General features: G+C 57.5%; 1 protein-coding gene across 1 annotated transcript in view; it reads left to right on the top strand.

Annotated features, from left to right (window-relative positions):
* The window catches only part of ARRDC1 (arrestin domain containing 1), a gene marked incomplete at both ends in the record, with an annotated part of 35518 nt that extends 18007 nt beyond the window's left edge, over positions 1-17511 (top strand). Inside the window, 6 exons of the mRNA XM_080630613.1 lie at positions 13492-13542; positions 14042-14196; positions 14685-14867; positions 15644-15820; positions 15973-16384; positions 17453-17511. Of these exons, the coding sequence (XP_080486739.1) occupies positions 13492-13542; positions 14042-14196; positions 14685-14867; positions 15644-15820; positions 15973-16384; positions 17453-17511 (1037 nt within the window). The remainder of the gene's footprint in view (positions 1-13491; positions 13543-14041; positions 14197-14684; positions 14868-15643; positions 15821-15972; positions 16385-17452) is intronic.
* Positions 17512-26393: the final 8882 nt, after the last annotated feature.

Raw genomic sequence — 26393 nt, 5'->3', positions numbered from 1 at the left:
AGTGGCAAAAGCCAAGCAGGAGGTAGGAGTCGGAAGGGTGGATGTGCTGTTCGTTGGTTGGGCAGCCTCTGGGAGAGTTTGATAGTCAGGTCTTGTGAAGTGGCCCTTGGGAGCTATCCCCTTGACAACTAGGGCCAGTGTGGAAGGATGCAAGGAAAATACATTAATGGCTACACCCTTTCATGGCCCTGAAGTGTCCCCTTTGAAGGCCTGAATTCCACAGACAGCCAAAAGCTGGTATTCCCAGCTGGTTTTCCAGTGCATGGGCAGCCCTAGTCTTTTAGCTGTTAATTTCTGGCCCGAGGCTCTGTGTATTGCCTGGTGCAGCACTGCTATCTGTGAACTGCCACTGCTACAGACTCTGCCAGCCTGAGACTTGAATGGGTGCCCAGGGCAGGGCTGGGCTGGGCTCTGTGCTGGAGCTGCTCCTGGAGCTGTCCAGCTCTGTGCCAGGGGTGTGATGGGACAGACTGAGCTGGCAGAGGGCTTCCAGAGCTACCGCAGCTCCAGGCCAGTGAGGAGAGAAATGTGGTGGAGGACTCGTAAGGACATGTAAGGGACAAGGGGAATGGCTTTAACCTGCCAGAGGGGAGACTGAGATGAGCTCTTAGGCAGAAGCTCTTCCCTGTGAGGGTGCTGAGGCGCTGGCACAGGGTGCCCAGAGAAGCTGTGGCTGCCCCATCCCTGGCAGTGTTCAAGGCCAGGTTGGACACAGGGGCTTGGAGCAAGCTGCTCCAGTGGAAGGTGTCCCTGCCCCTGGCAGGGGTTGGAGCTGAATGGGCTTTAAGGTCCAACCCAAATCATTCTGTTATTCTAAGGTATTATATGACTTATCAGAGATGTAATGAATTGAAGGGAAAATGTGTCCTTTAGGACTGTAGAGTCCTGTGCTCGAAAGCTGAGGTGTGTTGTACTGTGGTTACTGTCTGGTGTTGCAAACCTACAGTGCAATTATGGGGAAAAGCCTGGTCCCAGCTACCAGCAATAGATCTGGGGCATTGTACCAGGTACCTGGTCACTGACCTGGGTGTGCTTTTCTGCTTTCTGTGTCAAAGTGGACACAGCCACTGGGATCTGCCAGCCTCTGGCTCCCATTGCAGGGATGCAGCTATGGACAGGGTGGGCATGTCTGTTCATGGGATTGTAGCCAAGGACAGTGCTTGTGGGGCAGGAGTTACCGTCCTGGACTTGCAGTGCTTGTGCCCTGTCTGTCTTCAGGCAGGATGGCTGGTCCCAGCGACGACACGGCAGAGCGAGTAGTGGGATGTACATGGTAGGGGACAGCGTGGATCTGCCTTTGGACCTGTGTCCTCCAGCAGAGATGGGTTTGAAGCTGTCCCTTGCAGTTACACTGGGCTGTGTAGAGTGGAAACAAGAGCCCTGGGGCTGGCACTGCCCCAGCCTGTAGCACGGGGAGTGAGATAACTGCTGTCACAGCCTGGCCTGACACTGGTGCATGTCTGGGCTGGCGGAGCCGCAGGAAGCCAGGCTGCTTCTCCATGCCTGTGCCTCCACACGTGCCTGGCTCTGCCTGCCTGCCTGCCGGCTCCAAGGGGGCTGCTGGCAGCGTGGTGCCTGGCTCAGCACAGCAGCAGCAGGGCAGGGGTTTGCTATGGGACTCGTGCAATGGCCTGGTGCAGGCAGGGCCTCAGCGCTGACTCAGCCATGGCATTTTTAGGCTCCCCTGGAATAGCTCTCAGCTGCTCTGGCCTTTCCTGACCAGTGTGAAGCAGCTCCGGACGGATGGACCCTCCCTTGGTGCCTGCTCTGCTCAAAGCTGTCCCATTCCCTGTGACTCCAGCAAAGAGCATTCCACAGGGACGAGCTCCTCCGGTGTCTGCCAGAGAAGCTGTTTGAGGGGAGCTGTCCCTGGGGACCTGCACCCTGTGCTCGTGGGTGCTCCCTGGGTGCCTCCCTGCGGGTCTGACACCCGGTGGGGAGGGGAAGCTGAGGCAGGAAACACTCCTGGCTCTTGGGGCTCAGGGTGTTGGGCTCACTGACGGGTGATGGCAGGAGCCCAGGTGAGTTAATGGAGTCAGAAGCATTTCTGCGCATAGAACATGAGGCCAGCCCATGACTTTCCCTGGCCAGCATCTGACAGCCACCAGTGAAAAGCAGCACCACAAGAAGAGATTACAGTGGACAAGTGGTTTGGTGGCATATGGGACAGAGCTGTCACATGCATAAAACCATGCCAAACCCCCCAGGGTGAATATGTGCCTGTTCCTCAGGTGAGGGCTGGCTGTGCCAACCCTTCCTCCTCACACCTTGAAGGGCAGAAGGGAGGGCAGGACAACAGGAGGCCCCATGTGTTAGGCGGAGGAGAACTGTGAGAGCATCTTATCCATAAAGGGGGATACAATCCCAGCCTGGTTTGTGTTGGAAGGGACCTTAAAGCTCACCCAGTTCCAACCCCTGCCACGGGCAGGGACACCTTCCACTAGAGCAGCTTGCTCCAAGCCCCTGTGTCCAACCTGGCCTTGAACACTGCCAGGGATGGGGCAGCCACAGCTTCTCTGGGCACCCTGGGCCAGCGCCTCAGCACCCTCACAGGGCTGCCCAGTGTCACCTCCCAGGAGCACAAATGGAAAATGAGTGGAGGAAGGGGAGAACTCAGAGGACTCTGCAGTTCTGGTTCCCCCTTACAGCAATGCTGTTACCGCCCTTTCTGAACCTGTGCATCAAGGGGGAGCAGCAGCTGCTGGGGGGGAGCTGGCAGCAGGGCTGTGCCCTGGGGTGCAGAGTGATGCCAGGCTCCCTGGGGCACCATCCCCAGTCCTCTTGCAGAGTCCTCATCCAGCCTGATAGCATCACCTCATGTTAGGCAGGTCCCTGGTCTCCCCAAGGCCATGCAGCCACCGCATCTCTGGCTTGCCCTGGCACGTGGCTCATGGACATGGAGGAGTGCAGGAGGCAGGCTGAGCCTGGGAAGCAGCCCGCCTCGCTCCTTCCCTGCCCACATCCTGAGCAGGAACTGAAAATCAGTGATCTGTGCTTTTGAGGACACGAGGGGGAAAGGGGAGAGGGGGTTTGCAGAGCTATGGAGGCTTGGATTGCTCTTTAAGCAGCTAAGGATGACTGTGTACTTCACCCACATGCCTCTGCACTGAAACAAGTGAGGGGGCACCTCGTCCTCTGTAGCATCAGCTGTTGCTGTATTACATACTGGTTTGGGGTATTTTAGGGGTGTACACTGTATGAGAAAGGAGGCAGGCCCTGAAATAACCCAGATGCCTGCTTTGCAACATAAGGCACTTATTTAAGGCACTGGCTTCATCCTTAATTTCCCTTCTCATCCCCCACCTCGGAGCACCATCTGTGGTGAGGAGGACTCCTCCTTGCTCTGAGCATCTACAGGTTGGGGATGGGTGGTTTTGCTGCAGAGAACCCTGCTCATATCCCTGCGTGTCCCTGGTGCTTGTCCCTGCTCAAGCAGAGCAGTGCCTGTGCTCCAGGAAAGCCTCTGGCTGGGGCTGAGCAGGCGCTGGAGGCAGCAGGGAGGTCACACTGCTCATGGGTGGCTCTCGGGGGAGGCTGAGGCGTGATTTGCTTTTCCCACTTGACAGCCGGGGAGCTGGAACAGTGCAAACCTCCTGGAGCTCAGCAAGGCCAAGTGCAAGGCGCTGTTCCTGCATCGGGGCAGTCCCCATCACAAACACGGGCTGGGGGAGACTGGATGGAGCAGCAATGAGGAGAAGGATTTGGGGGTGGTGGGTGATGAAAAGCTCAGTGTGAGGCAGCAGAGTGTGCTTGCAGCCCAGAAGGATGTGGAGCTGCTGGAGCGAGTCCACAGGAGGCCATGGAGATGCTGCGAGGGCTGGAGCAGCTCTGCTCTGGAGCCAGGCTGAGAGAGCTGGGCTGGGTCAGCCTGGAGAAGAGAAGGCTCCTGAAGGGGAGACCTGAGAGCAGCTCCAGTGCCTAAAGGGGCTGCAGGAAACCTGGAGAGGGGCTCGGGACAAGGGCCTGTAGGGCCAGGCCAAGGGGAATGGCTTTAACCTGCCAGAGGGGAGACTGAGATGAGCTCTTAGGCAGAAGCTCTTCCCTGGGAGGGTGCTGAGGCGCTGGCCCAGGGTGCCCAGAGAAGCTGTGGCTGCCCCATCCCTGGCAGTGTTCAAGGCCAGGTTGGACACAGGGGCTTGGAGCAAGCTGCTCTAGTGGAAGGGGTCCCTGCCCGTGGCAGGGGTTGGAGCTGGAGGAGCTTTAAGGTCCCTTCCAGCACAAAACCATTCTCTGAGTCTCTGACTTTGTTCCTGGTGCTGGTTTCTCTTGGGCTCCCCTTTTACAAAGAAATGCAGTAGGGGCTGGCGGAACCGTGCACGTGCGGGGGGTGCTGGTTTCTGTAGGTGTCAGCAGTGCAGGAGTACAGTGCACCAGTTGCAGTGAGTACAGAGCAGCACCACTTGTGCCCACAGCACTGCTCTCTGACAGAGCTGCCTCTTTTGATCCAATATAATGGAGTGATTCAGCTCTGTGGGGCTTCCCTCCTGCTCCTCTCCCCTCCCTTACTGCAGCTCCAGCCTTATTCAGGCAGAGAGAAGCAGGTCCTGCATGTGCTGGTACCTGCACGGGCTGTTCTCCTTGTACACCCTGTCTCCCTGCACACACAGCTCCTGCTCCGTGGATGGGTTGGGCATGCAAAGGTTTTCATTCCCTTTAAATCCTGCTTGCACCTGAGCTGACCCGTGCAGGGAGCTGGCTGCAATTCCCAGCTGAGCTGACTTCTGGCAGCTTGTTCCTCAGTGAGAAGGCGCTGCAGGGAACTCGGCTGCTCCACTCACACATTTCTTGCACAAAGAGCTAAAGAGGGGCAGATGTGCATCACCTCCTCCCTGGGGTGGTTCTCTGCCGGCCTGGCACAATGCCTTCACAGCCAAGAGCTGGCACAGGGTGAGGATCCTGGCTTGCAACTGAAGGGCGAAAGCTCAGTGACCACAGAGCAGGCACTGGGAGACTCTGCTCTGTTGTTCTGTGCTCAGGGATCAGTGGAGGTGACAGCAGGGATGCTCCTGCCCAGCCCATGGGGAGTGCTGAAGGGTGCCCATAGACACTGCTGAGCTGTTAAGGATGTGCTGGTGCCAGCTCCTGGCCACAGCAGCAGTATGTACAGGTTCAGCCCAGGAAAACCATGTGGAAGGAGCTGCCGTTGCCTTGGGTCGCAGCAGCTTCCTCAGCACTTCCCAGTTTCTTGCCTGAATAGATCAGTGTTAATCCTTGGAGGATTTCTGCAGCGTTGCTGTACTGCCAGATCCTGCTAATTCCCTAAAAGTGGCCCTGGAAACCGCTGGCACAGGGATTTCTGAGCAGCAGGGCCCCAGCCTCAGCACTGGTCTTTCTAGAGTGTTTTCTTCCTCTCGCTGCACCTCCTGTGTTACAAAGGTTTGTCTCTGCTGCATTAACCACATTGGAGCACTGAAGGTTGTACCTGCTGTGTGTTGGTGTGAATGCAAATCCTGTGTGAGCGAGTAGTAGAGCCAAGAGTATCCTGGGGTGCATGGGGAGCAGTGTGGCCCCAGATCGAGGGAGGTGATTCCTCCCCCTCTACTGACCTTGGTGAGGCCACATCTGGAGCACTGTATCCAGTGCTGGGCTCCTCAGTACGAGAGAGACAAGGAGCTGCTGGAGAGGGTCCAGTGGAGGCCACAAGGATGCTCAGGGGTCTGGAGCATCTCTGTGATGAGGAGAGATTGTGGGAGCTGGGCCTGGTTAGTCTGGAGAAGAGGGGATCCCATCAGTGCAGATCAGTATCTCAAAGGTGGGTGCCAGCAGGACGGTGCCAGACCCTTTGAGTAGTGCCCAGTGACAGGACGAGGAGCAATGGCCATAAACTGAACCACAACAAGCGTCACCTCAACATGAGCAAGAACTTCTTTACATTGAGGGTTGCAGAGCCCTGGCACAGGCTGCCCAGGGGGTTGTGGAGTCTTCCTCTCTGGAGCCATCCCAAACCCACCATGGACACGTTCCCGTGTGCCCTGCTCTGGGTGCCCTGCCCTGGCAGGGGGCTGCACTGGATGATCTCCAGAGGCCCCTTCCATCACGAGTGATGCTGAGATTTGAGGGTTGCTGCTTTGAACAGGAGCTTGGAGCCTGCTGGGGTCTGCTCCCTCGCTGCTGGACACCAGCTCTGCTCTGGACCAGGACAGCTCTTGTTTGAGCAGAACTAAGCTGAGCTGAACACTGAGCCTTCCCCAGCAGGTTTGGCTGTGCTTGCTGCCAGGGCACTCTTCTGGCTCCCTCTGAGGCCACTGTGCCTGCTGCAGGGATGGCACAAGCAAAAATGTGCATTTCCCCTCATTTGCTGCAGTTTGTAATCCTGTTTTAGCCTAATCCACCCAAGGCTGAGCTGGAGTCCTCGCACTGAAGCTGCAATGGCCGGGCACTGCCTGACGTGCCCTGGCCCAGCCAAAATTCATGCTTCTCATCTGACGTCTCTGATACAGCCTCTTGCAAGCTACAAGAGCTCTGACCTTCTTGCTTTTACATCCAATATTCGATTTTCTGGGTTGCAAAGGTGGATGAGGAGGGCAGGCGGAGCAGGGTGCTGCGGCCAGGGCTGCAGTGAGTGATGGTGCTTCCTGTAGCTGGGGGACCACTGTCCTGTGGCACAGTGTGGGCACAGGGCTGCCTGTTTCTCCACCTCAAAGTGGAAACCACAAACCTGCTGCTTTCCTGCTCTCTGCCTGGACAGTGAGAGGAGAGCACCTGAGCTGTGGCATCAGCAACACTGGCATCACTCTTGGCATCTTCGGAGGAACTCACCTTCCCCATGGGAGACAGAGGGCTGATTTTAGGCAGCAGGAAGACTATACTGCTACAGGCAGTGGCAGGGGGACCAGAAGGCACCAGGTACCTTAACTGTACTGTGATTTGGCCAACACAGTTAATGCATCACTTGCTAAGTAGCCAGAGAGAAAGTGCCATATGGCCTGGCCTGCTGTTCTTCTGCTAGAAGAACCAGAAAATATGTGTGCTCCGAAGGCACAGCTTGTTCTGCTCCAGCATCCGCATGTGCAGCAGCAGGGAGCAGAGCCACTGCCGTCTGCTTGGCAGGTACTGGCCAGGAGGGGTGGAGGTCGGGGCAGGAGCCCTATTACAGAGGCCTGTAAGGACAGGCCAAGGGGAATGGCTTGAACCTGCCAGAGGGGAGACTGAGATGAGCTCTTAGGCAGAAGCTCTTCCCTGTGAGGGTGCTGAGGCGCTGGCACAGGGTGCCCAGAGAAGCTGTGGCTGCCTCATCCCTGGCAGTGTTCAAGGCCAGGTTGGACACAGGGGCTTGGAGCAAGCTGCTCCAGTGGAAGGTGTCCCTGCCCATGGCAGGGGTTGGAGCTGGAGGAGCTTTAAGGTCCCTTCCAACACAAACCAGGCTGGGATTCTGTGATTTCAGCCACCCCTGGCTCCTGTGCCTGGGATGCAGGGACACCTTCCAGGCTCCTAGCTGTGATGATGGAACAAGTGGTATCCTCCTCTTTGGGGAATGGAGGGAGCAGTACACGGAATATTCATCTCTTTCACCCTAGTCTGGCCATGGATGAAGCGTGCTGAGCAGAGGTGTGTGTGGTATCACACACTGTGGTTGCCTGGCCTGCAGCCTGCTGTGTGCTCAGACCTCTGGGCTGTCTCTCCCAGCACACCAGGGTGTGAGTTCACAGGGGTGAGTAACAAGGCTCAGCTGAGTCTGTTGTGTTTGTGCATCAGTGATCAAGGCATCTCCCAACCCTCTTCTGGATCCTCTTCAATGCCTTCCCCTTGCTGACACCAACCTGGAGGTCCTGGCTGTGTCCCAGTGCTGGTCAGCCTTGTGGAGAGCTGCCTGTGACTGCCTGTGGCTTCCAGCTGCACAGGGATGGAGGAGCCAGCCTGGGAGGAGGTGGTGTTTGGCGGAGATGTCCCTGTGGTGGCACTGGTTTGATCCTGGCTCTCTGGTAAGGCTGGCCTGTTTGCTTGGGCCACTAAAGGACAAAGCTGCAGATCAGCCCTGGGAAGCACAGGCAGGATGCAGCAGGTAGAGCTCAGCGTCCTTGTGTGTGTGTGGTTGGTTCTTCCTGAGCCCCAGGAGGTTCCTGCTCTCATGCCAGGGCAGAGGCTGCCAAAGGACCTTACCCAGCCTCAGCTGCAAGTTCTCCTTGTTCTTGGAGAGATGATGGCTTTGAAGGGCTGGTCACTTCCTCTGCCTGCGCTGCTCAGAACAAAGTCTTTCAGCACCGGAGCTGTGGTGGAGTGAGCACGACTTGGATTTAACAGTGTAAATAGAGACATATGGTCATCTCACCCACACAGGGTTATGATGGTGTCATGTTTTCCCTGTGGTTGAGCAGTGGTGTGCTGGTCTGCAGGGAGATGAGCACAGGGAAACCTTTGTGGGTTGCAGCAGAGCTGTCTGCAGGGAGAGGATGGTGCATCCAGCCCTGGGTGGGCTCAGGGGCAAGGCCAGCTTGAGCTTTGCATAGAAACCCCATAAAGCCTGGGAAAAACCCCTGGGTTTCTGTCCCTCCACTGCACACGAGGGTGACCACAGATGCCCCAAGTGCGGCAGGATGGTGCTGCACCACTGGGTCTAGTGTTTCGTGCTGGGCTGAGGCGCTCCCCATCACTGGTGATGTTCTACAGGCTCTGATTGTGGAGCAGAGCACCCCTGGGCCTGGCATCCCCAGGTCACCTCCTGGGGACCCAGCAGAGGACTTGGGGTTACCCCTCTGGATGAAGGTGTTTCTTCTCCACGCATTCAGGCCTTCTTCGTGTCCTCTAGTACCAGTGAACCACCCCTCATCCCGGTGTGAAAGGGAGCAGCTGAGCTGTGAAAGGGAGAGTCTGTTCGCTTCCAGGCTGGGTTCCCCCACCGGAGCTGGGGACATCTCCACGGTCACTGCTGTGCACTCGAGGACTGCTCTTCCACACTGTCAGCTATTGCTGCTGCTCCTGCTGCCTGAGTTTGTTTGTTTTCCAGCCTGTCTGGGGCAGCAGCTCCTTTCCCTCCAGGAACGTTTAGGGAGGATGTTTCCAGAGGCCGTGCGGGGGCTGCCGGTTGCTGCTGGCTCGGCTCCTATCGGAGGAAAGGCTGCAGCAGGTATGGCCCCGCAGCAGCGCTCTGCTGATGCAGCTGCCTCTGCTGCCTAATGACTTTCCCAAGGTATTTTTAGCTGCACGTAAACTTCAGGAAAAGCTTTCTCGCAGCCAAGCACACTGTGGCCTTTGTTCAGGTTTCTGGGAATGGGGAGGTAATGGCTCAGAGCGGCTGCAGTGGCTGGCACAGCCCATTCCCCTCACACTGTGAGGCAAATGGCTCAGGAGCATTCCAGCCTGGTCCATGGGGCTGTAGCGACCCCTCGAGTGATGCTGACCTGCTCTCACCCATGCAGTCTCTGGCTTGCTTTGGCAAAGCTGCTGGTTCAGGAGCAGCTTGGAAAGGAGCTTTCACAAAGGGCTGCTCCTCCTGGGCATGCTGGGGTGTCCATCAAAGGAAACCATCTCACCTCTGCCTGCTGCCAGCCACGGTCTCTTGCACAGTCAACTTGCATGTGCAATTGGTACATTAAATGATGGCCTGTTCTGTGGCAGGGAGTTGGAACTTAAGGTCCTTTCCAACCCAAACCATTCTGTGATAAATAGCTCTGGTGCTTTCTGCTTCACACCAGTGGCTTCTGGAAATGCCCACTCCAGGCTGCTGAGGGTGTCCCCAGCCAGACACAGGCTGAGCATGCTGCCGCCCATGACAGCCCCTTCACCAGTGACCTCCCCAACAGCTTCTGTGCTTGCAGTAAGGGCAGGAAGTGCAAGGCTCAGCTGGGAGTTATCATAGAGTCAACCAGGTTGGAAAAGGCCTTTAAGATCATCAAGTCCAACCTGTTTGCCAGCTGTCTAGCAAACGAACCCCCATGCAGTGGTATCTGTACTGGTGTATAGGATCTGGGCGCTTGGTCCAGCCTGCTGGAGAATTCCCTGCATGTGGAGGATCTCAAGGCTGGCATAAAGATGCTTCTCTCCCTTTGGGATAAGGAGATTGTGGGCTGGAAGCAGCAGGTCTGAAAACAAGAGCTATTGCTTATTGCCTGCAGCATCTCTTTGCTCAATGGAGTGAAGAACAGAGCACGCTGCGTTCCCCTGGCTCGGCACAGGGTTGAAGTCTGGGCTCTGATGGCCATGGGCTGCGTACCAGTGCTCCTGCACCCTCGGTCTATGTGAGCTGTGAGAGGGCATGGCTCCAGTCTGGAGTAGCTGCTCACTGGCTGTGAAGATCAGGAATGGGCTTTTCCAGCCCTCGTGGGCAGCTTGTTGCAGGCAGGAGCTGCAGGAGGGGTTTGCAGGCTGCAGATGGGGTCAGAGCAGGTGTCAGTGTGGTCTCGGGGTGCTCAGGCTTGGTCTGAGCTATTGGGGTTCTCTGTGCTGTCCTGTGGGCAGTTTTCATCTGGTGACTTAGTCAGAGGCTGGGCTACCTGCATGGAAACTGCATCCGTGCCACCAAGTCTGGCTCCAACAGCCAGACTGCATCCAACAGGCTGAGAGCTGGGCTGGGTCAGCCTAGAGAAGAGAAGGCTCCTTAAGGGGAGACCTGAGAGCAGCTCCAGTGCCTAAAGGGGCTGCAGGAAACCTGGAGAGGGGCTTGGGACAAGGGCCTGTAGGGACAGGCCAAGGGGAATGGCTTTAACCTGCCAGAACAGGGGAGACTGAGATGAGCTCTTAGGCAGAAGCTCTTCCCTGTGAGGGTGCTGAGGCGCTGGCCCAGGGTGCCCAGAGAAGCTGTGGCTGCCCCATCCCTGGCATTGTTCAAGGCCAGGTTGGACACAGGGGCTTGGAGCAAGCTGCTCCAGTGCAAGGGGTCCCTGCCCGTGGCAGGGATGAGCTTTAAGGTCCCTTCCAACACAAACCAGGCTGGGATTCTCTGTGGGTGATGCTGGCCATGTGTATTGCTGGGAGAGTGTATTAAGAGTGCTTTGCTTGCTGCAGCTGGGAGTGACCTTGAGAACCCCTGGGTTTCTGCGGGGGTTAGAAACTGTGAATGCCAGGTGCTCACAGGTTCACCTCCAGCTGGTTTTCTGTTGGTGCACATGAGCTGGGCAGGAGCTCGTCCAGAATGACTTCTTGGATCGTGTGCCTGCAATGTAGAAGAGGGAATTCCACTATATGGAGTCTGGACTTACCCTAAAGGTCCTGGAAGGGCTGTGGGGTTTCATGCTCATAGCAGGAGGCTTGTAATCACTGTTCGTGTGTTCATCTGCTGGCCGGAGAGCTGGAAAGCCTCCAGGCCTCACTGGAAACTCAATGGCCACTCCCCTCAGAGATTCCCATCTCCCTTCTGCACTGCAATAGCTGCACTTGCCCCCTCTCCCTCCCAGATGGAGCGAGTCCCTTCACTGCAGTGCAGAAGCTGCACAGGACAGCTGATGTACTCCAGTGTGTCAGTTCGCTTTCCAACAGTAAGGATAACGTTGAATGGTGCCCAATAAAGGCAGGTGCCCTTGAGTCATCTTAGCCGGCCTTTACCCTGTCCCCACCACGCGAAGGCACCTCAGCTGCTGCCGTTAACGGAGCGGGGCTTCCCCAGCGGGCAGGGAGGAGGTCCCCAGCCCCTGCCTGCCCCAGCGCCGCAGGCAGCGCGGCAGCGGTGGCTCTGTGTCTCCACCTGGTGACAAGAGCGGGCGTTGCAGTGTAGGCTCCGTAATCCGGGTTTATCTGGGGGCCGGGGCGGGGATCAGCGGGAGGCGGCCTGGGTGCGGGGATGGAGCGAGCGATCTGCTCCTCCCCGTGAGGACAAAGCGCATGAACGCGCATCTGTGTTGCCTTTGCAGCGGTACCCGATGGGATGTCCGTCATATCATAGAATCAACCACGTTGGAAAAGCTCTTTAAGCTCATTCAGTCCAAATGTCCCCCAGCACTGGCAAAGCCACCACTAACCCATGGCACTGAGGGCCTCTCTACACGGTGTGTGAACACTTCTAGGGACGGTGACTGCGGCCCTGTCCTGAAGCTTATAGTTTACTCTGCCTGCCCTTGCTCTGCAGACGGGGTGCTCACTGCCTGGGGTGTCCCTGAGGGATGGCTGAGTGAGCAAGGGGCAGAGCTGCAGTTCTTCATAATGTGAAGGATGCACCGAGTCAAACACCAGCTCCCCCGGGGCGCAGTGTCAATGGGACAGCTTTACCTTTCTTTTTCCCCCACCTTCCTGTGTCACTTTGTTCCCTGACAACAGGACCTGCTGTCTGCTCTGTGGTGCCAGTGTTGCCAAGGGGCAAGCTACCTCCTCCACCTTCCACCAACACAAGAGCCGGCCAGATTTAGAGTCTTGGTTCCTCCAGCAATGGTCTTAAAAGGCAGCATAAACCCAGCCCGGCTGGATGGGAGCCCAGCTCTGCTCTCAGCACTGCCATTCTTGTCTTTGCACGTAGTTAACAAATGTGGGTGAACTTCAGTGCTTTTCTCACTGAAGGCAACTTTGGGAGGTGCCTGATGTCACCAGATCACAGTGCAGGTCCAGTTCAGCCATCACACTGCCCTGGGAGGGAGTCAGAATCCAGATGGGAGTGCTGGAGGGTGGATGGGGTTGGGGTGTCTGAGTCTGTAGCTGTTGTTTTAGCCATGTGCTGAGGCTTGAGGGGGCATGATCTGCACCCTCGAGGCTGCCATTGCAGACCAGGGTATGGCTGAAGAAAACCAGTGCTGAGGTTTTAACGCTGTGGAAATCTTCTCTTCAGGTCCTTAGATCTAAGGAAGAAGTTCTTTATTGTGAAGGTGCTGAGGCGCTGGCCCAGGGTGCCCAGAGAAGCTGTGGCTGCCCCATCCCTGGCAGTGTTCAAGGCCAGGTTGGACACAGGGGCTTGGAGCAAGCTGCTCCAGTGGAAGGTGTCCCTGCCCGTGGCAGGGGCTGGAGCTGGAGGAGCTTTAAGGTCCCTTCCAACACAAACCAGGCTGGGAGTCTATGATTCTGTTGGGCTGAGGTAGTGCAGGTCCTTTCTTGGGATCGGGGTGGGTTTAGGTCTGGGAGATGGACCTCTGGTTCCAGCTCCTGAGCACTGTGCAGTCTGCATGGGGCTGGGTGGGTGGCTAAGGCAGCTCGGTGCCCACCAGACCTCCCTTCCACCCTCAGACAGTGCCTGTGCTTTCTCACCTTCCTCCCAGCTGGCTTTAGCCTGCTTGAGGGTAGATAAGCAGACAGCATCCCTTCTCCATGCCCTGTGTCAGCAGTGTGGGCTAATCATGTGCTGTGGCGCTGGGATCCCTTAAACCCTGCCCCAAACTACCTTATTTACAGGGTATCTATCTTAGTGGAGAACCAGTTGTTGGGAATGGAGACATCTCCCATCCCCAGGAGGGGTGCGTGGCAGCAGAGGCTCATGTTGACTCAAGCTCTGTCATTGGATCTGGAGTTGCCCGGTGGGCTGCAGGCAGGAGCACAAGTAGTGTGGTGGTCCCTGTCGGGTGGCCTCACTCCCCCGAAGATGACACCATTCCATGGCCACAGCCTGCCCCACTGACCTGTTCCTCTTGTTTCCCATAGGGGTCCTGACCGCTGGAGAGCACAACTTTCCCTTCCAGTTCCTGCTGCCAGGTATGATGTAGATAAAGGGCTGAAGGCACTTCCATGTGAGCCTTGGCTTGTGCAGCCTCTCGGGGTGTGCTGAGCAGGACTGGGGGGATGGCAGAGGCAGCTTGGCCCAGAGACACGAGAGGGAGCTTGGACAAGCAGGTACCTTCTGTGTTGGTGCAAAGTCAGGTCTGAGCTGTGGCTGATGCCTCTCCAAACGTGACCCTGTGAGTTCTCTGGTGTGCACTGGGGCCGTGGCCTGTGGCTTGGAGAGAGGATCTGTGCTCTGGCACCCGTACTTGCAGAGGAGCTCTTCTTGCAAGGAGGTTGCATCAAGGTCTCCAAGTGACCTCAAGCGTTCAGCCCCAGTCTTTTGGGGGGATTTCCCATGAGCTCTGTCTCTCAGCTCCCTGCAGACCTCCTCAGGAGAAGAGGAAAGCTGTTTAAAGGGTCTGTACATCCAGTCCAGAAACACTTGGCCTGCCTCAGCCTTATGATCCTTTTCTTTCTCTCTCGACTCCAGCCTCTGCTCCTACGTCCTTTGAAGGGCCTTTCGGCAAGGTCCTCCATCAGGTGAAGGCTGTGATAGACACACCTCGCTTCTCCAAGGACTACAAGTGCAGCAAGATTTTCTACATTCTCTGCCCTCTCAACTTGAATGACATTCCTGACATCGAGGTAAGAACAAAGAGCATGGCTGGGACGTGCTGAGGCTTCAGCACTTGTCCTTGTGTCCTGTGTGCTGTCTGGAGAGTAATTGTGTGGTTGGACAACACCCTGACTGTGCAGGAGCAGGACAGGGACTCCTGATCCGTCCTACCTTGATGTCAGTCCCTGCTCCAAGTGATTCTTGAGTCTTCCACGTGTTGTTTTAAAAGCTTTAGGTGAATTTTCAGCATGCAGAGGGAGGTGTTGGCCAACAGCACCAAGTGCTTGTGAAGAACCCTCTTTGGGGAACTTGCTTTGGAGGGAAGAGCAACTAATAGAACAGCAAAACTGGGGAGATGGAGAAGTGAGAGCTGTTGTCTGTGGTAGTGCTGTGTTGCTGGTTCTTTGCATCCTTTTAGACCAGATATTTCTGCTTGTGTGTTTTCAACCTCTGAGTGTTTTCTTGGGGGCTCTCTGAATCTCTTCAGCCAATGTCTCTGTCTTTCACTGTCCTGCAGCAGCCCAACACTATGTCAGTCACCAAGAAGTTCAACTACAAGCTTGTGAAAAGTGGTAACATCATCCTGACTGCCACCTCGGATCTGAAAGGGTACATCGTGGGCCAGGCCATCCAGCTCCGCACCGACATCGAGAACAAGTCAGGCCGGGACACAGGGGCTGTGGTAGCCAGTCTGCTCCAGGTGAGCATCTAAAGGCTGGTTCTGGGCTTGTGCTGGCACCGCACACCCCGAGGTCTCTGTGAAACTGGGGCAGTTCTCACCCTCACCACTGTGCATCTCTGCTGTGCATGGCTGGGAGGGGACAGTGAGGAGTTCAGGCCTCTGGCTACCCCTGATTCTCTCTGCCTTACTGGGGAAAGAGGTGGTAGAACTTGTCCTGCTTGTACCGACTCTGTCATGTAATGATGGGTATTTGTGCTCTCTAATATGCACGTGAGGTTTGTGCTCTTGCTTGTTTGCAAAGCAGTTGGGTGGTTTTGTGTCCTGACTTAAGTTTGTGGGAGGCAGAATCCCAGCCTGGTTTGTGTTGGAAGGGACCTCAAAGCTCCTCCAGCTCCAACCCCTGCCACGGGCAGGGACCCCTTCCACTAGAGCAGCTTGCTCCAAGCCCCTGTGTCCAACCTGGCCTTGAACACTGCCAGGGATGGGGCAGCCACAGCTTCTCTGGGCATCCTGGGCCAGCGCCTCAGCACCCTCCCAGGGAAGAGCTTCTGCCTAAGAGCTCATCTCAGTCTCCCCTCTGGCAGGTTAAAGCCATTGCCCTTGGCCTGTCCCTACAGGCCCTTGTCCCAAGCCCCTCTCCAGTTTTCCTGCAGCCCCTTTAGGCACTGGAGCTGCTCTAAGGTCTCCCCTTAAGGAGCCTTCTCTTCTCCAGGCTGAACCAGCCCAGCTCTCTCTGTCTGCCTTGAGACCATCTGCAATGTTTCTGCTAGCTGTGTTTTCTCCTGTCTGTACAGAAAGTGGCTTATAAATCCAAGCGCTGGATTTACGACCTCAGGACCATTGCAGAGGTGGAAGGCTCAGGAGTGAAAGCCTGGAAATGTGCAGAGTGGAAGGAGCAGATCCTCGTTCCGGCACTGCCCCAGTCCATTCTGCAGGGCTGTAGCCTCATCCATATTGACTACTACATCCAAGTGAGTCCATCGGTGCTCCTGGGAGCTCCAGTGGGCTGGGTTGAGCTCAGTTGCTGAACTCTGTGGGTGATGTGGGTGGCCCTTGCATCAGGTGAACCTTCCCAGTGCAATGTGTGATGAAGAGGATGCCACTGTTTTTCCTTCTCTTCCAGGTCTCCCTCAAGTCTCCAGAGGTTTCAGTCACGCTCCCCATTTACATCGGTAACATTGCTGTGAACAGGGTGCCCCTGAGCCCCTCCCGGCCCATTCAGCACGTCCCATCTGCAGTGGTACCCAGTGCCCCCCCGGAGGAAGAGGAGGCTGCCAGCGGTTACCACTCCATGGACAATGTCTCCATCCCCACCAAAAGCCATTCCCAGCAGCAGCCGTTTAGCTACGCCCCAGGACTGAGCTTCCAGGAGATACGGGTGGACTCGGAGCAGACGGGCTCCCCAAACCACCCCACGCTCTGCCTGTCAACAGGGGCCACTGTCCCTTACTATGCCGAGGGGAACGTGGTGCCCGTCCCCACTGCCAGCTCCCTCATTTTGCCTCCAGAGTACAGCACGTGGGGCTACCCCTATGGTGAGGATCCAGACAGCCTGGCAGTGTGCTAGTAAACGTCTCCTACCATGAGAGTCTGTGCTGGCTCTGAGCTGGGGGGAATACAGGGATGTCAGCCTGCAGTCATGGCAGAGGGGATCAGCGGATCTCTCTGCCTGCTTCAGCCTCTGGAGAAGTCCCCTCTCACAGCTGTTAAAGCTGCTCTCCATTCCCACATCTGTACCCTGCCTGCCCTGGGCTCGTTGTTGTGAGAGGATCTCCCTGTTCTTAACCGAGCTTCCAGCCTCCCACTGAGAGAAAAACTTCTTGGCTTGTGGTGAGGCTGGTGGGAGCTGAGCCAGGAAAGTGATGTAACTGGAATCTTCAGTCTGAGCTGGAGTGGGCCTGCAGCTGGTCTGAGACACAAGCTGCGAGGGTGGGAGCTGAGAGACTGCCCAGGCTGGAAAAGCTTGGGAAATCCCAGCGTGATGGATTCCTGGAGCTGTGCTTCTCCAGGCAGCTGGGGTGGAAGAGACCGGCGGTGTCTGTTAGCACGGTCCTACCTGACTAAACCCACCTGTTAGCACTGGGGGAATGAGATGTGTCACCTCAGCCCTGGCTCAGGGTGCAGGGAACACGAGGCACTTGTGATCTGGAGGTGATGGAGGTATGTGAGGGTGCTTGTGAAGAAGAGGGAACAGACAGGGCTTGGAGGTGCTGATTTTAACCCCTGCAGGCACCGGGACAGGGATGGGGCCGCCTCACTCAAATTCTGCCTGTGCGCTACATAGAATCAGAGTGGTTTGTGTTGGAAGGGACCTTAAAGCTCCTCCAGCTCCAACCCCTGCCATGGACAGGGACGCCTTCCACTGGAGCAGCTTGCTCCAAGCCCCTGTGTCCAACCTGGCCTTGAACACTGCCAGGGATGGGGCAGCCACAGCTTCTCTGGGCACCCTGTGCCAGCGCCTCAGCACCCTCACAGGGAAGAATTTAACTCAACAGCTTTGTATTTGTTGTCAGAAAGTCCCATGCCACGTGTTAGCACACACGGGGTGAAGGGAACCTCCCAAACACCCACCACAACCACTTTATTCCTTCTTCTCCCTGCAGAGGCACCTCCATCCTACGAGCAGAGCTGCAGCAGTGCCAGCATCAGCAACGGCAACTGACCTCCCCTGCTCTGAGTCCTGCTGGTGCTGCCCACCCCAGTGCCACAGTCCAGCTGCCTGCACCGAGGTCTGCTACAGCACGAGGCGTCTCTATCTCTCTGGCTGCTTGGTGGGGTAAATGGCAGGGCCCAGCCTGGGCTTTTTAAGTCTCTTTCTAGGGAGGGGGGTGGGAAAAGCAAAAAGTGCAGCCAGAGCAGCCTGTGTGTGCATAGGAGAGGTCTGGGAAACTCACCTGCTGCTGCACCAAGGGCTGGAGGACTGGTTTAGCCCCAGGGATGGCCTCTGCAGCAGCCTGTGTTTAAAGTACTGTAGTCAACACTAACTGCTTTACTATCAAAGCACCTGTGATGCCTTATCTGAAATGCTCCTGACTTGGCATGTCTCCACTGTAGGTGAAGGCTGGGCTGGGTGGACTCTTCTCTTTAGGGGCCGTGTGCTCTCCAGAAGTGGTTTTGACAACCCTGTCCTCGTAGGGCCTAAGGGTAGCTGAAACGGGAGGTTTCTTGGAGTGAGCGGGTTTGGAAGGTCAGGGACTCTTCGAGAGCCAAAAGTCCTCCCTGTACCTGTGCTGTGGGGTGAGGGACCTGCAGCTTTGGTCCTCTCACAGTCTGTGAGGAGGGGAGACCAGGCTGGGGCACTCACTCCTAACCCAGGAGGCCCTGCGGAGCTGTGGATGGAGCCCAGTGTTACCCTGGGGTGCCCATCACCCAGCCTCTGGCCTTTCTCAGCCAAGGGTGACTCTTTCCTCTGGAAAGCCCTGTAAGAGACAATCCATCCTGGCTCACTGCAGGCTGCATCACTTGGGATGAGCAGCACTCGTCAGGCTGCAGTGATGGGACACCTCAGATCCCTGTGTCCCATCTCCCACCCTGCAGGGTGCCTGCTCCATCCCAGCTGCCTTCAGCAGGCCAGAATTCCATGACGATCAAGTTAGAAAAGTCCTGTCTGATGCTACCTCTGAGTCCCTGCCCATGGAAGCCCTTCCCTTTGGGATGACCCTCCCTGGAGGCTCAGCCTGGTGTCTCACAGGAGCACCCAGCACAGCCAAGCCAGGGCACAAGGGTGCTTGGCCTGGGCACTGCTCTCTGGGTGCTGGTTGACCACTTGCCTCCTAGGCTAAATGAGGGAGTGGTAACACAAAGCGCTGTGCTCCTGGACCCGGCAGGTCAGGGGTGAAGCTGATGGATGGAAACCAACACTTTTCTTCCATGCTTCTCCCTCCTCACCTCCTTTTTTAAGCTTTTTTAGTATCAACTGCCCAAGCTGAGGAAACCACAACCCTAGGGCACGGCTGGTGCAGAGCTTGGGCCCCTCTGAGCGCTGGTCTCACTCAGTCACACAGTATGTGACAAAGCTCTGGGGAGCAGCACAGCCTCCCCTCCGCCCCGCACACCCGCTGCAGCTGGGGACAAGCCTGCTTTGCACTCTTCCTTTGCAAATGCTTTTAGTTTGGTTCATTTTAAGTGTTGAACTGCTTTAAGGATAGAGTAGAGAAGGTGCTGTTCTGAGCAGTGCTGGCACAGCACGCACCGCTGGTGATAGAATGATTGTCATTGTCCCCAAATATATATATATATATATGAGATGAAGTTTTGTTTTTAATGATTGAATTCAGAAATACAAATTTTAATGCTGTATTTAATAAATTATTCTAAGAGAAACGCTGTGCTTTTTCATCCATTGCTGATGCTTATCCATGTGCCTCTTCATGCCAAACCCAGGGATGCACCGTGCTGGCGTGTGACAAAGTGAAGCACAATTTTGCTCTGGCCGCAGAAGGTGGTGCCTTCTGCTGACACCCAGCACAATGCAGCCTGTCCAGTGTCCCAAAGCCATGGTTTGTCCCAGTGGCCCTCTTGGGCACTTCTCTCTGCTGTCCAACAGGAGAGGGATGGGAGCACAGGCTCTCCCTTCAGGAGGATGGAGATGGAGCAGCCAGGGTCTGGCTGGAGGCGCTGGACACCACCAGCCCCTGCCCTCTCTTAAAGAGCCATTTGGAATCGACGTGTTAAAACTGGAAGAAGTTTCCTCCCCACACGCAGAGTTTGGTGACACCATGGCTGAGGTGTGCAGGTGCAGACTAAGTACTGTCACTGCGAGTAGCCTGAGATGTGAGCTCTCAGACATGAGGATGCTGCTTCACCCTCTGCTCAATTCATGCTTCTGCACAGCTTTATTATTCAAGCCTCTCTCCTTTGCCTGCTGGTCTGTGCCTGCCATGAAAAGCATCCTTGATATGCAGGGGGTCAAAGGCAGGAGCTTGGTTGTGATGGTGCAGCTCTTCCCAGTGCTCTTCCTCCCAGTTACCTGAACCTGTTGTGCCTGGCTCAGCCCATCGCTCCGGTGGCCTTCCTTGCTGTCCGCTGTACGTATCCCTGCTTTCCTCAACCCAAACCCCTTCCACACCTCTGGACAAATCCCAGTGAGCTGTCAATGCTTCTGGCCCTGCTGGGTTGGCCTCACCTGCTCCTGGCCCAGCTGGGGGCCAGGAGAGGCAGCCTGGGCTGGGGCTGGATTCCCGCTTCCTTGTGCTCCATCCCTGGAGCTGAGCTGCTGGTGTCATGTCCAGCCCATGTTCCTCTGCTGGAAAACTTGGATGCTGTTTGGTTACTGTGGCCAGAGCCATGGGGATGCCCTTCTACACCCCGAGCCATGTCTGTCCTCCTCATTTAACCTTTGCCATTGGGAGTGCACCGCTCATGGTGGAGACCATGGCAAGGAGAGGCCAGCTGTATCTCACAGAGCTCCTGTAGTGCCCTGCATCGCTGCAGTGCTCCCCTGCTCCTGAGCTTGCTGTCCCAAATCACATTTACTACAACCTGGTCCTTCAGCATCTCTTGCTGTACATGGAGTCCCCTTTGCAAAGCAACAAGGGGGATCATTATTCTTCGCTGGTGAGGAGTGTCCATCTCTGCTGCGGAGGGAGCAGGAAGGAGTTGGAGCTAAACCTCATGGTGATCCTCATTTGAGATGCTGGGGCTGGGCACACACAGCTCCCGCAGAGAAATGCCCCTCTCAGAGCTGCGGGGAGGCTCTGGCCAGGGTACAGCAGGTCCCATCCTTGGTCATGTTTCATGGACCCCTTTGATGGATGGAATCAGTCCAGCTCTTCAACCTGCCCGCAGTGGGGGCCCCAGTGCTTGGGGTGTAACATGCACTGGGTGAACACAATGGGGCAGACCCCAGTGTCCGGGTTTGTGTTCCCCTCGGAGAGGAACAGCCGCCTCGCTGCTGTCTCTCTCCTCTGCAGCCTCTCCAGCTTCAGCCTCTAAATCCTGGGGAGCTCCTGAAGGCCTTTGAGCCTCCCCCAGGCCAAAGGCAGGAATGAAGAGGGAAGAAAGCTCCTTTTCCCAAACCCAGCTCTGGGTATAAAGAACTCCAACCCACAGGGATTCACTCACATTCCTGGCTTCGAGCAGTTGGGTTTGGTTGTGTTGCAGTGGGGAAGCGGTGGGGCACAAGTGAGCCAATGGTTTCCAAACTCAGCATTACGTGGAAAATACCAAAAATATCATCTGCCTTTTTCCCTTTGTTGCTGCTTTTTTGTCCTTGTCCCACTCTCCACATGTGCTGCTTCCATGTTTTGGGCATTTTCAGTGCTGTTTGTGTCCTGCTAAACTCCACTTTGGCACCTGATGTCCCACTGCCTGCGGGAGGTGGGAAAGGAGACACAGGGGATGCAAAGGCTCTTTTTTGGGTTGGACACTGACTCTCTTCCAGCTGTCCACTGAACCAACGTACTGCCTGCTAGGAGCTTCCCTGTTGAGCCAGCACAAGAGAGGAGATAAAGGGTGCTCTGGGCTCCGTTTGGGGTTTATTCTCTTACTTTTAGACATTTGCAATGTTCTGCAGCAGGAATGTCTCAAGGAGATACTGGGGGGGTAAAACCCTCCACACTCGGTGCCCGTTCTTGCACCCATACCAATGGCTGCAGTTCTTTACTCCTGTGGTTCCCTTCCCAGATGCAGGGGTTTTACACAGCATTTGATGGCTCTGTTCAACCTGAGGCTTCGGTGCGATTTGTAACGGGGTTTTGCAGTGGAACCCTCCAGTTTGACGCGTTCACCCCCGCTCCCAGGGCCTGTTTGTGCCCCGGGTTTTAAACCACCCCATGTAAAGAACTGGAAAATGTAAATAAAGACCTTTTTTTAAGCCTCTCGGGTTGAAGCGGGATGGGCTCTGTGTGGGCGCTGGGTGCAGCAGGCGAGAAGGGGCTCCTGCTGTCAGAGCTCCACGTTTACAGCCACTGTCAAAGCCAAGCCACGTCTTCTCCAATGTACCGCGGGCGGGTGATGAAGCCATCCCGAGCTCCGGCCATGCAGCGGTGCCCAGCGGGAAGGACCCGCGCTCCGGCCGGAGGAAGCGCCGGGCCCGTTCTCTTCCCGCTGGCAGGAACCCCAGGATGTGGAGGCCGGGCCCTGCGCGCCCGGCGCGGTGCGGGAGAGGGCGATGTCAGCGCGGCTGCGGGAGCCCATGGAGCCGCCGCCATGGTGGGGCTGAGCGATGGCTCCGCGCTGGATCCACATCGAATCCGCGCTGGATCCGCGCTGCTGGAGATTTCAGCGGCTCCTCTTGGGATCTTCAGGGAAATGGGCTCGTGGCGGCAAAGCAGACCCTGTCCTCGCCCCGCTCCTGTTAACACACGAGGCTAACCCAGAGCGGGGTCAGGAGCCCAGGCAGCAGCCATGGCTCTGTGGTGTGTTCCCGGTTATCCCCGCTGCCTGTGGGAGCCTCTCCCCTTCCGGATGGCCAAAGGGGGGTTTGTCTGTCCCAGCGGCCGCAGTGGCCCCGGCTCCAGCACACAACACCCAGCGGGCCCTGCTCCGAGGTCCTGCCTCAGCGCCACCGTGTCCCCAGCGCTGGCACCGGGCACACGGTGGGGTGTGGGAGCAGGGACGAAGGTTCGGTGATGCCCTCCCTCAGTGTCGAGCTGAGCATCCCCACTGCAGGATGGTGGCGTGCTCCTGGGGACACCGCTCCTTGCTGGGCCCAAGGCTCCAGCTGCACCCCTGCGAGGGGCTGGTGGCTCTTCATGGGGGAGCAGGAGGGGAAGGACACCCAGCGCCGCCACCACCCAGCGCTGCCGCCACAGCGCCATCCCCTGCCGCGGCTCGGGGGTCTCCCCACACAGCGGGAGGCGCCATGGCGAGGTCTCCAGAGGGACGTTGCCGACAGCGCTGCGGGGCCCTCAGGGGGGTTATGTGTGTTCATCAATTGATTGATGAATTGATTAATGAACTAATTAATGAATTAATTAATGAACTGATTAATGAATTTATTAATGAATTGATTAATGAATTGATAGGTTCATCACGGGCTACCCGAGCAGCGCTGCTCTGGCGCGTGCGGCGGGGCCCGCCTCAGCCCCGGAGACTCTTATTTTGACCGCGGCGCTCGGGGCCGGGCGGGGCGGAGTCAAGCCCGGGGCCTCGGGTTCGCGGCCTGTAGCCGCGCTCTGGGCCTGGCCTGCGGCGCGGGGCGGCCCCTCGCGGTGTCAGCGCACCCGGCACGCGCGGCTGGGCTGGAGCGCGGAACCTCAGCGCTCCCTGCAAGTGCCTGAGGGGAGAATGGAGCCAGGAGGGGCTGGGCTCTGCTCCCAAGGAACAAGGGATGGGACAAGAGGAACCGGCCTCAAGCTGCACCAGGGCAGGTTTAGATGGAGCTGAGGAACAATTCCTGCCCCAGAGGGTGCTCAGGCATTGGAACAGGCTGCCCAGGGCAGGGCTGCAGGCACCGTCCCTGCAAGTGTTCACACCCCGTGGAGACGAGGCCTCAGTGCCATGGGTTAGGGGTGGCCTTGGCAGTGCTGGGAATGGTTGGACTGGATGAGCTTAAAGGTCTTTTCCAACCTGGTTGATGCTGTGGTTCTACCTTTTGCTGTGGTGATGGTCTTCTGCCCTGTGGGTGCCCATGGAGCTGTGCTGGGTGAGGAGGCTCCATGGGGTGTGTGGGGACACGTGGTGGTATCCATGGTGGAACCCCTGCGCTAGACCAAGGGGGCTGTGGGGAAGTCTTCAGGAGCAGATGTGGCCAGGGCCCACCATGGGTGCTGTGAGCAGGACTCAGGGTGCTGGAGCGGGAGAGCTTCAATGACAAGCACATGAGAGGAGCGAGGTGCTGGTGTGGGGGTGCAGGGAGGGAATGGTGCTCCTGGGAATGAATCCCAGCCTGGTTTGGGTTGGAAGGGACCTTAAAGCTCATCCAGTTCCAACCCCTGCCAAGGGCAGGGACCCCTTCCACTGGAGCAGCTTGCTCCAAGCCCCTGTGTCCATCCTGGCCTTGAACACTGCCAGGTGTAAATCGCCACCAGGGCACTCAGAGGCTTCTGTTTCCCTCCAGGGAGTAAAGCCCCCAGCGCTGAGTTTATCTCCCCTCTTATGGTAGCTCCTGCTTTAAAAGAGCAGTAAAAGAGCTAATTGCTTTGCAATCATGGCTTTACAGGCCCTGCCATTAGGAGGGTGGGATTTGGGAGGATGGAAGCAGTTCCTGTGGGTACTTGACTATGGGAAACGGGGAAAGCGGGAAACCTCTATAGGGTTCTCTGGGCACCCCCTTTCCCAGCTGTTAGCCAGGATTTGCCAAGCCCTGGGCTGGAAATAACACACAAGTGGGAGAAGCTGCACAAGAGGAGGATTTTCAATGGGGGAGCTCTCTGCCAGGAGCACGGATGGACTTTTGACTCCTCCTGGGATCTTGCATGGATCTTCTATAGGTTTCTGGATGCTCCTGAGCATTGGCAAACTTGTGCTCTGTTGGGTGCTCTTCACTGTGCAGCGCTGTATGGGCAGAGTTACTGCCGTGGGTGGTGAGGTGAAACCCACGGTGTGAGGGGCTGCAGCCGCGCTTTGGGGATCCTGGTACAACAGTAACGAGCACAAGGCTTGGGAATGTCGGTGAGCGCCTGTCTCCATCCCAGCCCTGCTCCAGCTGTACGGCTGCCTCCTGACAGGCGCCGCCATTACACCGTACGGCCAGAGGAGCCCCATGGGGGCCGCCATGCTGCCGCACGCATGCGCGCTGGCCGGCGGAGCGTCTCCATTGAGAAGAATGAGGGGAAAGGGGCGGGGCCGAGGCGTGAGGAGCCGCCGAGGGGGCGGGGCTACGCTCCGGGGCTCCGGCCATGGCCACAGTGGATGCCGAGGTGAGTGAGAGCGGCGGCGTCCATCTACCCGGGCGGGGGGAAGGAAGATGGGGGAGCGTGGAGTGGTATCGCCCAGGGCCAGGCGGGTTCTGTCGGAGTCCGGGAGGGGGGCCGTGCCCCCGCCGCCCCATGGTTCAGTCCAACTCCTCTGAGGGGAAGAATGTGGGAGCTGCTGCCATTGTGTGTAGGGGGGCCCGGGACTCTGTATAAGTTACACCCCTCCGCGGTGAGTCAGTGGTATGGGCCATACAGATTCCGGGGTTCCCCCCAATGGGAGCGAGTGCGTGTGGCGGAGGCTGAGGAGGGGGGGAAGCGGCGATCGCGTCATCCATGTTCCGGGGCCCCCCATGCGGCGCCGGGCGGCGCTGGCGCGGCGCCATCCAGAGTCCAGGGCCCGCCGGGCGCGGCGGCGGCGGCCGGGCCGCCGTATGCGCTATGCATGGTCCTGGGCGGCGGGCCCGCGGCCGTGCGGGGGCAGGCATGAGCTATGCAGGGTCCCGGGCCCGGCGCGGCGGCGGCGCTGGGGAGGCCCCGGCCCGGCCCCGTGGCGGGAGGAGCTGCGGGAGCGGCCCCGCCCGGAGCCCGCCGCCGGTAGCGGGATGAGCCTTCGGCGGCGGCGTCCCCGGCTCTCCAGGAACGGGAACGAGACGGGGCTGCGGGCGGGGGGCGGCGGCAGTGGAGTTTTACCTCAGAAAACTCGAGTCTCCCGGGGCCGGGGTAGTTCCGCCGTTCTCCGGCCTGACCCCGCTTGGCTTCGCTTCCACCCGCCCTGCGGCAGCCCCGCAGCCGCCCGGTGGCCGTCAGGCGAGCGGAGAGGCCCGGCCTTGCTGTGGAGCAGCGGTGTGACCTGGACACAGCTCCACGGCAGTGGGCTGGAGGTGCCGGCCCGCCCAGAGCCGTTGTTCATCGGGTCATAGAGTGGTCTGGGTTGGAGGGCCCTTAAAGCTCCTCCAGCTCCAACCCCTGCCACGGGCAGGGACCCCTTCCACTGGAGCAGCTTGCTCCAAGCCCCTGTGTCCAACCTGGCCTTGAACACTGCCAGGGATGGGGCAGCCACAGCTTCTCTGGGCACCCTGTGCCAGCACCTCAGCACCCTCACAGGGAAGAGCTTCTTTATACCCAACCTAAATCTTCCCAATCTATTCTCATCACCAGTATAGTGGTTTAAAATGCACTGAGTGTAAGGCTTGAGGAGAAAGAAACCTCCCCAAATCCCCCACGAAAATGAAGTTTGCCTTGTAATGACAATTACCCGTAATCAGCCAGATCTGTGAATGTCCCAAAGAGCACAATGTGCAGCTCAAACACTGTAAAATCCCACACGTGGCACAGGGAGCTGAGCTGCAACCGTGGTGTTTCTGTGTGCTGGGCTGAAACTTCTCCTGGTTTCGTTAGAGAATATAAACTCTTCCTGTAAGTCTGTCCTCAGTTAAACACTGGATTGGAGCATGCTGTCCGCTCAGCCTTCATATGCACGAAGGGGACTAAAATGCAGGTGTATGGTCATATACAAACTAACCATGAGCTGGGGACAAGTGGCTGCTCTGTAACTGTAGCAGGTACCGGTCAGCATCTCTTGACGGCTGGAACAGACTTGACCCGTGTGCCAGCCATTCCCAGCTTTCCCTCTGGAATATGGGTTGTGCTGTGGCAGGGAACCTCTGCTCACTGTGGGATGAAGTTTGTGGCGTGGCCACACAGGTGGCATCAGCAGTTCATTGCAAGGCACTGCAAGGACAGC

This window comes from Psittacula echo (assembly GCF_963264785.1).
Source record: "Psittacula echo genome assembly, chromosome: 16".
In the NCBI taxonomy this organism is placed as follows: domain Eukaryota; kingdom Metazoa; phylum Chordata; class Aves; order Psittaciformes; family Psittacidae; genus Psittacula; species Psittacula echo.
The sequence above is the reverse complement of the archived record's forward strand: the minus strand, read 5'-3'. Positions and strand labels throughout refer to the sequence as shown.